This window comes from Condylura cristata, unplaced genomic scaffold (genome assembly GCF_000260355.1).
Source record: "Condylura cristata isolate star-nosed mole 26May11 unplaced genomic scaffold, ConCri1.0 scaffold00008, whole genome shotgun sequence".
Taxonomy (NCBI): Eukaryota; Metazoa; Chordata; class Mammalia; order Eulipotyphla; family Talpidae; genus Condylura; species Condylura cristata.
Window position 1 is genome coordinate 52,727,488 of NW_004567109.1, and position 14,785 is coordinate 52,742,272.

Sequence of the window (14,785 nt, forward strand, 5' to 3'; positions counted from 1 at the left end):
AAATAGCATGCAAATGTTCATTCAAGTTTTTCTCTTACAACAAGAAAATCACTATGATCCATCATAAGCAGTATTTAGAGGACCAAAAATATCTATTTGAATTGGAAATGTCATTCTTTTATTAAATGCATTGTTATAATGCATTTCACCAATAACTTTTATATATACTTTATTTTTAATAAAGCACCACTGTTTTACATCCTTGTTAACATATTTTTAAAAATCCTTAAAATGACCATTACCTCTTTTGAAGATAGATGGGATGCTCACTAGAGCCACCTGGTGGCAAAATCCAAACCAGAAACTTAATTTACAAACTAATATGAGGGGGAAACAGCATAACCTAGGTCTGTTTTCACAAAAGTTGACTGACAACTAGATATTTAAAAAACCTAAAGCCATGGAATGATGATAGTCACATTTTTCAGAATAATTCTTCATTTTCAATACCTCTGATTGTAGGATTCCTTGAATGTCAATTTGCCTTTTAAAAAAACCTGAGTTTTCTTTACCTTCTAGAACTGAGAAGATTAAGAAACCCTCTACAAATAATAGCAACTTATAGCTATAAAATGGAGAGGAAAGAAAGTAATTGTCTGCTTTCCTGCTTTCTCTGTCTTAGGAAAGAATATTTCTTAACTTCAGTTTGGTAGTTTCTCTATTTTTATAAAACATTAACATAAAAAGAACCTTCTCTATTCCAGAATGTAGGAACCTTATCAGGGCTTTCTTTTATATTGAAAATATCCTTTTATGTTACAATTTAGAGTCTTTTGGAAACAATGTTGATGACACCAACATCTTAGATAATAGCAAAACAAACGTAGAAGCAATAAAACAAGAAAGACATTCTGTGACTGTGAAGAATTTCTATGGCAGCAAACAAATGTCTAAATTAGAAACTAACCTGCATAAAAGATAGGAATTAACTTGTATAATTGAGCATGGGAATTTATTTCTTCATTAAGTTATTGATCCTGTATAGCACTTTTTCATTAAGTAGGCATCTCACTCAATAATTAGGAAAGATTTCCCAGTTACACTTCTATAATATTTTTTTGTTAATAAGATACACAAGTAAGAAATGAAAAGAGAAACTTAAGCCAAGATCATTTTACAAATATTCATTCATGAGTGCCTATCTTATCCTTAGCTTCAAGTACATACTCTTCAGTGATTTGATAAAACAATTAAGAAATGGTCAACTATCTCCTACCAATGTCATCCCTACGCTTAAAAAGAAAAAAAAAATTAAGATAGTACAGAAAGGTATAAAAATGGGAAGGTAAAAACCATATTCTCACCATCTCATATTCCCAGCATTGCTGGCCTAGATGCTAGAACCATGCTAGAGTTTCTTGTGATTTCTTCCAAGAAAAAAAATGTTAGGTTTTTCAGAAGAAGTGTTAAGAATTAAATAGGCTTTCTGTATTTTCTTAAAGACATTAAGCAGTCTTACTGAGAGGAAAATATCATAGTCACAGGGAACCTTAAACATAATATAGTCTCTCACTGTGAACAATGGAAACTAGATATCTGGCGACTCTATGCTCCAGGTAAGTGTCAGAGCTGGAACAATAATCCAAGTCTCTTTCTCAACCTACTGATTCTGCAATGCTTTTAACCCTAGTATGTTAGCAATATAAACTGAGTCAACATTTAAAAGATTAGCCTCATGTAAGCATGGGTATTTGACTCTAGTGACTAATTCTGACATTATTTAATGCTAGTGTTAGAAATGTGTCATTCCATTTCCTTTTACAATCATCAAAGGACAGAAAATGCTCACATGATCAAAAAAGAAAATGTAAGAAGCTATGGTCTTAGTTTGCCAACCTCTGCTAATATTGGTCTTAGGTGAGGAGTCTAAAGGGGAAGCCCAATAGTCTGCAGAACATGAGCTGAACATCTGAGGAATTACCAATATTCTAAAACTGAAAAGAGTACAAGTCACAAGTACAAGAGTACATATATATCATACATCTTAAATTTTACTCATACCAACATGTATCAAGGCTCATGCTAAGGTGTGTAGTTCATTAATCAGAAGGAAAAAAGCAAAAGTTCCAACGTACTAAAGGTCCTGGCTTTCCTCTCATCCCAGGTGGTCCTGGAAAACCAAAAGCGCCCTACAAGAAGAAAACAGCAGAGGGGAGAGAAAGTTACTGTACCACAAAAGGTAGCTATGCCTCTCTTTATAACCTACAAAAAAACTCATGGATGTATTCCTAAAGAAATTGAGAAAACAGAGCCCTCCCTAGTGGCACAGTGGGTTAAAGCATAGCGTTAAGAAGCTAAAGCCACTTCAGCATGAGTTCGATCCCCCACCCTGGAGGTGATCCACATGGCGCAGCAGACCTCTCCTGACCCGCCCCCTGTTCCCCTCAGCAGTGTACTTCATCTATCTGCCTGTTCTGCTCCCCCCTCTGTCTCTGGTGAATCCTCTCACCACACCTGCACCTCTGGCCTGTACCCCAGTTCTGTATGCATAAGAGAAAAATCTTTAAAAAAAAAGAGAAATTGAGAAAACCATGTTAAGACATAAAACCATATTCATCAAACAAAATACATGATAAAAATAATGAGAGCTCATCTCATTTTACAGAATTTATACTTTACACAGGCTATTTTTGTATTGATATAAAATAGTAGGAAAAAAAAAATCACCTTGTCCCCAGGATATCCTGGCTCTCCTGGCTCTCCTACAATGCCTTGGTCACCCTAGAGAGCATAAATTCACACATAGACATAAGCATGGCAAACACAGAATACTACCATAAAGCTAATACGAAATACTGAAAGAGGATTTCTCTAATTTTTTTCTACTTCTCAGAAAAAAAAATGTAACAGACAGGCTCACAAAATCCTACAAATAAACAAGATATTTGATACATTGTGCTAGCTCAAAGAAAAAAAAATAAATGAGATAAAATTATTTCTATGATAATGTAAATACTTAAATCACCTTATCACCTTTGATTCCAGGTAGGCCCTTGTTCCCTGACAGGCCCTAAAAAGAGAAAAAAAAAAGGGGGGGTTTTGTGACACCAGAGAGTGTGTAAAGGGAAAAGTCCATTATGTAAGTTGAAACATACCATAGGGCCAGGAATTCCAGAAGGCCCGATGGGTCCTACCAGGCCAGCGCTGCCCTGAAAATCAGTAAGAAACAAAGGCATGATTATTCTTCCTCTGGGACTAGAAAGAGAATGTTGTAAAATTAATTAATCTAGAATATTTCATTTCACTAAGCTGCCGTTAAGTGCCTTGTTCCTTAACAAGTTCTTTCCTCTACACATTTGTAAATCATACTGATCTTTCAAACTTTGGTGAACTTCTTTCCCTATTTCCTGAAGCCTGTTTGTTACTGATTTAGTCTATAGGATCCTTCCCTCCTTTGGCCACCTATAGCACAACTATGGCATTCATCTTGAAATATTTCACAACTAAATAACATTTGAAGGTAGGGGAAATACTGTGATGCCATGTTCCCAGAAAGTATTCAGGAAGTATCCCAGGGAGCTTCATTTGATCTTAAGATTTTTATTTTACCCATTTTTTTTTCAGCAAATATTTATTGGATGGTTACTATGTACTAGACATCTCAATGACTTGATTTCATGATTTGAAATTTGCAGAATAAGGAAATTTATCATAATTTTGAACATGCACTTAGTAGTGAACAAAAGGCCCTATTCTTCTAGACCTCTCATGTTCATTTGTCATTTAACATTTGTTGAACACAATATGTACCAGATGCTGTAGTTAAGTACAGAGGGAAAAAAGAATGAAAAAGGCAGTTTTCCCCTTCTGTCTTCTTAATTTGTCATTTTGTGAGAGCAGAAGAATGTTTTATTCATTTTTTAAAATTTCTCAGATCTAACCGAAGTAGGGAATGAAAACTAGAGTGATTAACTTTAAAATTAAGATTTAAAAAGTGATTTCTAGAAGTCTATTTCTGAATATAACAAGGCATTTCTAATAAATATATAAATCTCAGACTGGAAACTATGACACCTTTACTTTCGAATGAGTCCTAAAGTCTGTGAAATGTCTAAGATAAATTATTTCCAACATGTCTCTGCCTGAAATAGCCATTACTGTAAGAGGCGGAGTAATAGTTTCCAACTTAATAGATATGCGATATTAACACATCACTAAAAATTCTGTCAAAAGGAAATTATTATTATAGTTACAGTAGCTACTTCATTCAAGGTTAAAAACTCCAAAACTTATGATGCTTTTGAAACTATGTATTAGACTTGTGTGCATGGAAATTGTGCAGCAATAATCCATGTAAGTACAGAAGGAAATATTTTACAAATATTTCACTTATGTCATAAAGGAATTAATAGAACAGAGAAAATGTTACAGGCATAGAAATTTCCAGAAATCATTTTATGGCATATCAAAAATTGTGCAGAAAAGCCTATCCCTGCAAAACTCAAGCTATTGAAAGCATTCCATGATAGGATACCAGTAGATTTAAGTTCCAGAAACATAACCTGAAAACCTCTGTACTTCATAAAGCCACATTTCTTTTCCATGAAATGGAGTAGGACAGGAGAAATGTTTTCATGAATGGGAACGTAGCTAAAGGAGTCTGGGATAGAGCAGGAAAGATGAAGAGCCACCCACCCACACAGTGAAAAATTATAGAGAACTTTTGAATCAAAGTAAGTTGAAGAAATAGAGAGACAGAGAACAGATTCTTAATATAAAAATAGCTGTTACTAGGCAGCTCATATGAAAAGAATATAAAGCTCCAGACCAACCCACTTACACTCATAGCTGATAATCACTCACTAGTTTAATTAACAAAGCAAATCACAACATCAATTGCATGGCAGAAATAATTTAGACGAGTAACATCTTTTGTCAAACTCTACTTTCCAGAAGGCACATGTTAGAGATAAAGCAGAAACTGAAGTTTTGGGAGGGCAGCTAAACAATTTCTTATGAAATGCAATCACCTTCAAAACCTTACCACCCTCCACTCCACTCCCATTCCTCCAGACTTCTGAAACCACAATACAACGTTCCTCTTTCCCCAGCATTCTGTCTTTCTTCTCTTCTGTGCATCTAAACACAGCATTCATCTGCCTGAAGAGCCCTTTACCCTTTCCCACGCTGCCTGACTGATATACAGTCTTCAAAACAGCCTAAGAAAACTCTTTTGTGAAGCCTACGCTGAATCTCTGAGAACACAAATTGTTCCTTCTCAATGACCTGACTTTGGTCCACTAAAGCAGAAGCTACAATATATGATATTGCTTATCTCCCCCTCCACACCATTAGATTGTTGCCAAAACAGAAATTTTAATTCATTTGTATTTTTAGACCAAGCATCTAGTTTAGCAACTGCTGCATATCAGGGGGCTCATACTGCTTTAAGAATTCAATACATGAAACGGTAGTAATTACTGTTCTATCTACTTTACAACTTGTTGAAGAAAAAATGAACTATATGGAAATACTTTGAAAAGCACTATCTATATCAATGTAGAAGAAATGAGGACTACAAAGATGACTGTTGATTTTATTAGTCATATTCTTTTCTACAAAATCTCCTCCTAAAACCAAAGAAGAAAGAGAAAAAAACAGATAACTCAATTACTATTCACTGAGTAACTGTGATGGGTCAGGCATTGTGCTAAAAAGTCCTGGAAACGAAAAATGACTAAGCCTTAATTGTTAGGCAGAAGAGTAGCAGACACAGCAGTTCAGGTAAACAAATACAAGGCATGAATAAGGAGGCTACGTGGCATCTAGAATGGAAAACTCTGCGAGGCTCCAGAGGATGTTCCCAAGATACAGATAAGAAACAACCCAATCTAGACATCTTAGTCTATGTTAAGATACTGGTCTGAATCATAAGCTTACTAATAGAAGTTTCTGAGCTCATCAAAGTAATAGTTACAGTAGGGAAAATGAAAAATGCACAGAGTATCTTGAGAGTCCTACTCACTTCTCCTATTCCTTTCTCTCTCATTGATAAGACTCCTGAACACCGCCGACAGGTCTAACCCTATTCAAAGTGATGTGAAAAAAACAAAACAACAAAATGAAACATGGTCCTTAGGTTTTTATTTCTACATAGAGATTTGCATGTAGCCTAAAGAAATATCATAACAGATATAATATATATTTTAAGGTAATACAGGTTTTAAAGAAGAGGCCTAGCACAATAGGTACAATTCTGGACTCTGGATTTAGGTTACTTGGCTTCAAATACAGTTCAGCACTCATCAGCTAATTAGTCTGGGGTTGTTCTAAGAATTAAGCAACAACAATTATCATTATTTAAAGTGTTACTAGATAAGAATGAGTTGTTATTGCTAATTTTATTATTTTACTAAACTATTATTATTATTCAAAAGTTTAAATATCTAGGCACATTCAGGTTATTTGACTCTTAATCCTTGTCTCTTGCCATCCTCAAATGGCAAATTGAAATTTGTTCTGCTAATTTTTACCAGAGTTCCAATAACTAAACTCCTGAGTTAATCCTTTTGCCAAGTTGGCCCATTCTGCTTTGGAACAGGTAAAGATGGGGAAAGAATACTAAAGTCAGAAGAATTGTGGGCAGTTTCAAGCAAAAAAACACCCAACTGTGTTTGTCATTTATGACATAAAACTTTAGGGTCTATAGTTAGTTATGTACAAGTTGAAGCAATCAAGTTCTAATTTGATTTTTTTTTTCAAAGATTTTATTTATTTATTCATACAGAACTGGGGTACAGGCCAGAGATGAGGAGGGTGAGAGGGTTCACCAGAGACAAGAGTAGGGAGCAGAACAGGCAGATGGACCAAGTACACTGCTGAGGGGAGCAGTGGGCGGGCAGGAGAGGTCTGCCACACCATGTGGTCACCTCTGGGGCAGGCAGGAATTGAATTCATGCGGAAGTGGCTTAAGCTTCTTAGTGCTGTGCTTTAACCTGCTGCGCCACCAGGGAGAGCCTCTAATTTGATTTTTAAGGAAATTCTTAACTTTGCTCAGATCATGTCCTACCTTTGAGTGGATACAGACTTGTTTACCTGTAAGGTCCTATTTTTCATTTCATTTCATAAAGGTATGTCAAACTTGCTTTTAGTTAGCTGAGTGTGAATTTATATAAAATATGTGCAATTTATACACTGTCAGAATCAAAGACTTAGGGAGAAAAATAAATTTATAAATATCTATTAGAAGTTACAGTCTTCAGTCCAATGAATAATCTAAATTTTATCAGAAAGCCACATCCAGACTACATTATTTTGGACTTTACAGAATTGCTTTTCCTACTCTGCACTTTATCAGAAACACCAGTAAAAGTCAGAATGCATTGCACAAAAATGGATTAAGTGGACAAATAATACAGTCAACTTGCATTTTTAATGCAATAAATAAATTAAGCATTAAATTTTTTTTAATGGCATTGATGAAGTCCAGCTTCTACCTTTTGTTCAGGATACTTTTTTTTAAACATATACTCAACTTAATTACAAGGAAAAGTGTTCAGTTAACATGTGCTTTTATTTAGACCTACCTGTGTATCTCCAGACCACCAGCTGATGAAAGGCTATCTCAAAGACTGTTCTTAAGTGGCTGTTCTATGTGTTATACTTTTGAGAACACTGGGTCTTGAATAAGTATTATTTATTGAGCTAGCAAATAAACATATAAGTTAATGCTATACATACATATGTATCTATATATGTACGTTAATTTTAACTTATGAAGTATAAATTAATTATTGAGTGATACTGCTATCAGTCTACCATGTCTATCTAGTTGGGAAAATAGTTTTGAGCAAGGCTGATACGCAACAATGACACAAACACATGCACCAGATAGAAATACAAAAGAAAATATTATAAGAATATTTGATACTTACTCTAAGTCCAGGAAATCCTGGAGGACCAATGTTACCTATAAGTCCCTATGTAAAAGAAACACAAAGTTGGTTAAATATGATTTTAATAAGGTGATTTTCTAAATTGGACAAAACTATCTAGGAAAAAGATATATCAAAGTTCACCCTGTTTTACAGCTAACTTCTGAAGCTTTCCTACTCTTATACATCCTAAGAATTGTAAATCTCAGGTGCACAGTGTAGCAGTTTATGTTCTTTAGCATGACTTCATGATTTTGAATGCATTGACTATCACCTAGCCTAGTTTGATGATTTCTGCCTCCTATATGTATAATAAAAACAATAATTCTAGTAATAATAAGCATCAGAGGCATAATAAGCCTATATATTATCAGCATACAGAGTTAGAACATTTTTAGATAGTTTAAAACACTATCAACTGCTAGGGAGTTGATAGTGTCAACTAGTGTCATTTAAATTCTCTAATCTCAGTTTCCTTGGTGTCACAAGGGTTTAAGTCACAGCACTATGAAGCTTATCTGCAGCCACTGCAGCATGAGTGTGAACTCTGACTATGGAGGAGACCCACATGGTGCAGCAGACCTCTCCTGTCTTGCGTACTGATCCCCTCAGCAGTGTACTTCAGTAGAACTCTCTGTCTGTTCTTGTGAATCCTCTAACCACTGCTACCTCTACCCCCACACTTTCTGGACCGCACCCTATGCATAAATAAATCAATCTTAAAAAATAAATTCTCTAACCTGTAGTTTTCTTAGACAAAACAAGTTAACATTAATACATAATTATAATTTTTATTAATAAATATTCTTATTGTTGTAAATATCACAATAGAAAATGTATTATGGAAAAAATGTTTTCAAAATTTTCATCAATTACACAAAATGCAAGAAATTATCATCACTCAATATTGTATATGAAATAGTACACTTATCAATATTAATTTTTAAATGCTTTGTGATGGTCTCTTAAACTTTTTTAAACATTTTTATTATTATACTCTTTATGATAATTCTCAACTCACTTCATGTCTAAATACAGGAGCTACTCCAAATTTAGGCTATATGGATTATGTAGTTGTCTAATTCATAAGATTCCTTAATTTTATTAAATGTTTTTATGACATAGATTAGAGGAAAGCTACTGGATGTTCTTTGAGAGAAAAAAGTGAAACTATTTCTACCTATCATCAAAAAAAATAGCAAAGCATCATTTTTTGATATGATCACACTCATTTTAGGATGATAACTCCCTGATCTGAAGACCAGATATCTGAACAACCCCAAAGAAGATGACTTTCCTGTAAAATATTCAAAAGAAAGCTAGATCAATAACAAATTTGAGACGAGAAGAACAATCACTGAGTTTTCAACTTTTACATGAGGCCCGTTTGTGCCTTGTGTACAGGATGACTTCTTTCAGATCCCATCCAAATGCAGTCCTGTTCTAATAGTTTTAATACTTCACTTAAGCATCACATTTAATATGGTCAAATAACTTAATGTCATGATAATCTCTCAAGATAAAACATTTGTGCCACTGTGGGCTTATTGGCCATGTTGATTAGTCCATGTGAAATGTGCTCAGTGTTCCAGAAACCCAATGTAGCACTGGCATCAGACCATCAGAGTTTACTCACGGGGCTGCCATCTTGACCAGCAGAGCCTCTTTCTCCAAAGTCCCCTGGAAAGCCCTGTCTCCCGGAAAGAGGAAGAAAGGCTGTTAAAGTCAACTTAAATATTTTTTTTGTTTTCTGATAATCTAGTAAGAGCCATTTTTAAATGTCTAACTTATACAATAAAAGCCTTGTTTGCATAATACTGATTTTGTTAAGTACATTATTTCTGTATTTTATAAAAATTCTTTTATATGCCATATAATATATACAAAAATTCTATGCTAGAGACAATAAAATTTTTTCATTATGGGAAGAATCACTGTATGGAGGTGGCATGATTGTAGAATCAATGTTCTATTAGGCAATACTAAGTTAACTCATCATTGCAAGGTACAATATGTAAAAAATCATTTAGATACATTTTTACTGGGGAAAGGTACATCCATGTAAATATTGTAAATACAAATTATAATTCTAAAATTAAGGTTCCCAAATACCTACTGAGAATTTTACATTGTAAAATTAAAGGGTAATAACACATTTTTTTATTATAAATCTTTTATAATTTAATTACTCAGTTATTCATACTTCATATACAAAAGTTTTTCTCTCTAAAGATTTACTACTGGACTTATCAACTTTAAAACTCATTTTAAACACTACAAGAGGTTTGTAAGGTATGTTGTCAACATCTTAAATAACACTCATTTAAAAAAAAAACCTGGAAGACTAAAAACATAAAAGCATTATTAGATTCTTATAATTTATGGAGGCAAGCTATGATTGAGTACTGTGTTTAATGGGCTGTCAAAAATCATTGGCTCACTAATACAAACATGAATAGGCTAAGTTTAAAAGATGGTTAAACACTGAAAATTTGATGCATGTTTCTAAAGGTATAGTTAACTTATACTAGAAGCAGTGTCTTCTTTTTTAATTAGAGGGTAATGCAAAACCCAACTGTGTCATCAAGCATATTACAGCCAGATCCCTGTTCAGGGAGGCACTTTGCTTTCATTGTTCTTGAAAGTCAAATTCTGTTTTCAACAAGCTCATAAAACTGTAATGCATCTTTCAATTCTATATGAACCAATATAGGTATTTGAATATATTCATGAGATACCATTAATGGAAAAAGCAGGAAAATTCTGTAATAAATCTGAAATGATTGATTTTTGAGATAGGTCAGACGTAGGTTTTCTAGAAAACTCAGTAAAATAATAAAGCACAAGTGTCATGCTGCACAATCTCACTAATGTAAAATGTCCAGAAAAGACAAATCCATAAGACAGAGAGTAGATTAGTGATTGCCTAAGACTGGTTGTGAGCAGGGGAAATGGGGAGTGACCACTAATGGCTACAGGGTTTCCTTCTGGGGTGATGAAGATGTACTAAAAATAGTGTGTTTGCACAGCTCTGAATAAAGGAGTAACAAGTCAATTGTATACTTTTAAAGGGTGAGTTTAATGGTATGTGTGTTATACCTTATTTATTTTTTCTAAAAAAGCAAAGAAAATCCACCTGAACAAGGAGTGTCCCTTGGGGACTCACTGGAGCTTGCCTAAATGTGTTATTTAGGACTGATGGTCCTCATCCTCATCCAGAAGGAGGAGCTGTTCTCCAGTTCAAATCCCCACACAAAAATTGCTATTTCTTCCCCCTAAGAGAAGGGGGAGGGTAGAACTATGAATACTTGTCCTCTTAGCACAAAACCAGTATTTCCTAAAACCAGAATAAAAATAAAATACTAATTTTGAGTTTCTGTTCTCCTGAGTACCTGTTCAACTTGACTGTGATGTTGAAACAACTAAGTTGAACAGTGATTTTCAGTTGAAATTTTTTAAGTATTATATGTACTATTACCCTTCTCAGTTTACTACCCACAAAAATGTTTTTCATTTTTAAATTCTCTATTCCAAATGGATATAATTTGTTATTTTTTATCCTTCTTTGCATGTTCACCATTTGAATCAATTTTTCAAAGAATTTCTACTAAATCTAGACATTTCTTGTCTCATGAAATATAGTTGTTAATGTCATGAATTCATTATATTTGGCTATATATTGAACATATTTAAAGAATGTCATGCCAATATTTTCTATTGGTGAATGTAATTTTTTGTTTATTTTTATTCAGTTATTTCAATTCTAGAACTTCATGCATTTTTTGTTTGTTTTTTAATATAGGGGAGAGTCTGTATTCCTTTAACAGTAAACATGCATGTTTACAGTTACATTTTTTCATTGTAAAGAATGATCTTAAAGATTGGCTGTGAAATATGGGACAATAATAAAAAACACTTTGCCTTTAAGCTTACAAGATTTTTCTCTTCACTTGAAAAAACTGTTCCAAGATGACATACTAAAGTTTCTCTCATTTTTGAGAACATTTGCACTTATTACTAAATTTGCAAACCTTTAATGTAAAGCTATTATCACAAACTTAAGTCAAATTGTGCTCTCCTAGCAGCATTCTTGAATTCAAAATGATGGAAGGACCATGTTCTAAGGCCATCATCCACAGGAAAATTAAATTTTGACTCTAACACCCAATTTGCCAATTTCATGAATGTGATAGCTAATCTCCTAATGGGCATCCCAGAGTTACATCAAACTTTTATGTTGTGCACAATTATCTGACATTTTCTTTCTTTTAATCATTTAGTTTAGATTTTATTTTATAAAGATAGGATGCTTCTAGATTTCACTTAATCTGTTCAAGTTGCAGTTGTTTCTTATTTTCACTGTTTGATCAATGTAGGTAGTTCCTAGCATTTCCTACCTTGTGTCCATGCCTTTGTTTAGTAGTCTGCTTTTAAGGGTGGATGGGACAGTGACTTGGTTCTTCTTACAGAATATAACAAAGGTGATGGGGTGTTACTAATGTGGTTAGCTACTGTGTACAAATCCCTCTTCACAGGCTGGAATAAGGACTTGTCTTCTGAGTTTGCTGAAGTAAGCACCTGCATTGGAAACATCCACCTGACAGGAAACTGCAGTTGACCTCTAGATACCATGTGCAATCAGCAGGATGTAAGAGTGGCTTAAAGCCAAGAGTCAGCAAAAAGTAAGGGCCTCAATTCTATAACTTCATGGAAGTGAATTCTGATCCCTGGAATGAACTCTTCCCCCAGCTGAGTCTCCAGATTTTAATGCAGCCAGCTGATATTTTTATCCCAAGCTTATGACCCTAAGCAGAAGACTTAGTTAAACAGTATCTTAACTGCTGACCCATGAAAACTGAAATAATAAATGGAAGCTGTTTTAAGGCACTGTGATATATGTCATATAGCAAAGGACAGAAAACTAATACAATTAGTAATTTAAAATTCTGGAAATAGAGAATGTATAAAGTTGTAAAGACTACTCACATTGTTTCTAACTTTTTAAAATTTAAGTTAAGCTCAGCTAGTAGAGCAGAGAACTGTAGTTAGCCCCAAACTAAAATTTAAATCACCTCTGGAGATTTTTCTACCACTTTTTATTTTCAACTATAAATTATAAATAATATCAAATTTAATTAAACATTTTATATTAGACATTTTAAAATCTAATTAAATGTTTTATGTATTACTAGAACATAAAAACATTTTTAAAATTTCATCTAACCAGAATTTCATATCAACCTAGCTGTCTAAATAACTGTTAGCCATGCTTCATAAGCTTTGCATCTCTACCTATGTAGACACAAGCTTTAGAATAACATTTACTGTTTAATACTGTAAAATGTTTCTTAGTTTCTAGGTGCAGCTGTTGTAAATATTTCACTAATTCTACTATCTCTGTGACAATAAGAAAAAGAGTAGCAAGAAAATAAAAGCTTTGCATTACTAAGAAACAGTAGTTCATTATGTAAAATTCTACTACATTTATGATGTGAGAAATAGTTAAGTTATCTTTACTCTTACCGAAGTGCTTCCAGGGTCTAAATTCTTTCAAAAATGAAACATAGGCAATTAAAGTTGTGAAGTATGCTGTGATGGTCTTATGTCTTGCTTCCTCTTTTTCCTCATAGATAGGACAATTTGGCCCACACTTCAAGGATCATCCATGTTCTGAGAACTGGGATTACTTTTAAACTCTGGTAGGAAATTAAGGGGCTCTATTCCAATTCACGGAGACAGCATCCATTCAGGCTACCAAACCAGGTGTGACCTGGATCCTAGATCTCAAGTTCTGATTTCTGCTTTAGTCTTAAAGACTGATTACCACCAGTCTGGGAATTGGAATCTGTCTTATTTTTGTGTCCAAGGCAATAATATTATGTTCTGAACTTCAACAATAAGGGCCCCATCTTACTCTTGACATTTTCCCACCCAGGAAATACAGTCCCTGAACCTAAGCCAAGCCTCACTGCATCTTTGCACTCACATTCCTGGCTCTGCTAACTCATAAGGCTCTCCAAGTTTTCTCTTACATTACCTACTTCCCCCACCCCCACCCCAAATAATTGCTTGCCTGAATATTCACCTCTGGGTGTCACATCTCTTAAGAAATCAGATTCTGCTTAGACATAGCCCAAGTCATTCACTTGGTGTTCCTCTTCTCCTTATCTGTCCCAACTTTGAAACTGTGCTAAATTCAAAGTCCTGGCCACTTCCACACACTCTGTACAGTTCCTAAAGATTAAGCTCAGTAAAGCAGAATCCAGAAATCATATTTTCCCTGAAAGGTAAAATCACCTAAAAATGAATGATAATTTTTCATAATACTCTAGTGATAATAATTCTTTATGCTCAAACCACAAACTTTTCCAAAAACAAAGAAAACACTGTCTCCAAATTCCCCATAAAATGAATGTATCTGAGACCCTACTGTGTAATACGTATTTAAGATTGTCTGGGGCTAAAGATAGAAACTAATAACAGATGTTTAACTGAAGGATTTTGTGTTCTGCAATTCTAACACTGAAGTTAGAAGTGAGAGTATAGCTTACCTTAAATAGACTCTTCTAACAGAAAGATGCTAAAAAACGAGGAGGAGAAACTTTTCTATTGCTAGGCAAGAAAATACCTCTGAAGTCCAAGTGTCTTGAGAGAACTGTTTTATCCAGTAAGGTAGTGGTTTTTTTATTTTCACAGAAAGAAATCCAAGTATACTTTCTCTGTCAAGCGTTGAATGCAGTATGATTTGATTATAATTTATCAGGACTAAAATATCTTCTTAGAAAACCTCTGCATTTTGACAACAGTTTCTTCAGGTGTTGTTGGAGTAAATTCCATCTCCAATTTCATGTTTATTTTGAATCCCACCTAGTTATCTCTGACATATATATTTTAGGTTTGTGGAGTCATAC

The 14,785-nt window shown here is 34.1% G+C and overlaps 1 protein-coding gene across 9 annotated transcripts in view; it reads right to left on the bottom strand.

Annotated features, from left to right (window-relative positions):
• The window catches only part of COL24A1 (collagen, type XXIV, alpha 1), a 247,039-nt gene that overhangs the window by 164,983 nt on the left and 67,271 nt on the right, over positions 1–14,785 (bottom strand). For 6 of the 9 annotated variants that reach the window (XR_001145261.1, XM_012722607.1, XM_012722606.1 and 3 more), the window contains 6 exons: positions 9,511–9,564; positions 7,875–7,919; positions 3,096–3,149; positions 2,966–3,010; positions 2,668–2,721; positions 2,076–2,129 (listed from right to left, as the gene is read on the bottom strand). Coding sequence is in view for 8 of the 9 variants with exons in the window: in XM_012722607.1 (XP_012578061.1) it covers positions 2,076–2,129; positions 2,668–2,721; positions 2,966–3,010; positions 3,096–3,149; positions 7,875–7,919; positions 9,511–9,564 (306 nt within the window). In the remaining variant the exon portion in view is untranslated. The remainder of the gene's footprint in view (positions 1–2,075; positions 2,130–2,667; positions 2,722–2,965; positions 3,011–3,095; positions 3,150–7,874; positions 7,920–9,510; positions 9,565–14,785) is intronic. The other 3 variants (XM_012722605.1, XM_012722601.1, XM_012722604.1) reach the window with 2 other exon arrangements.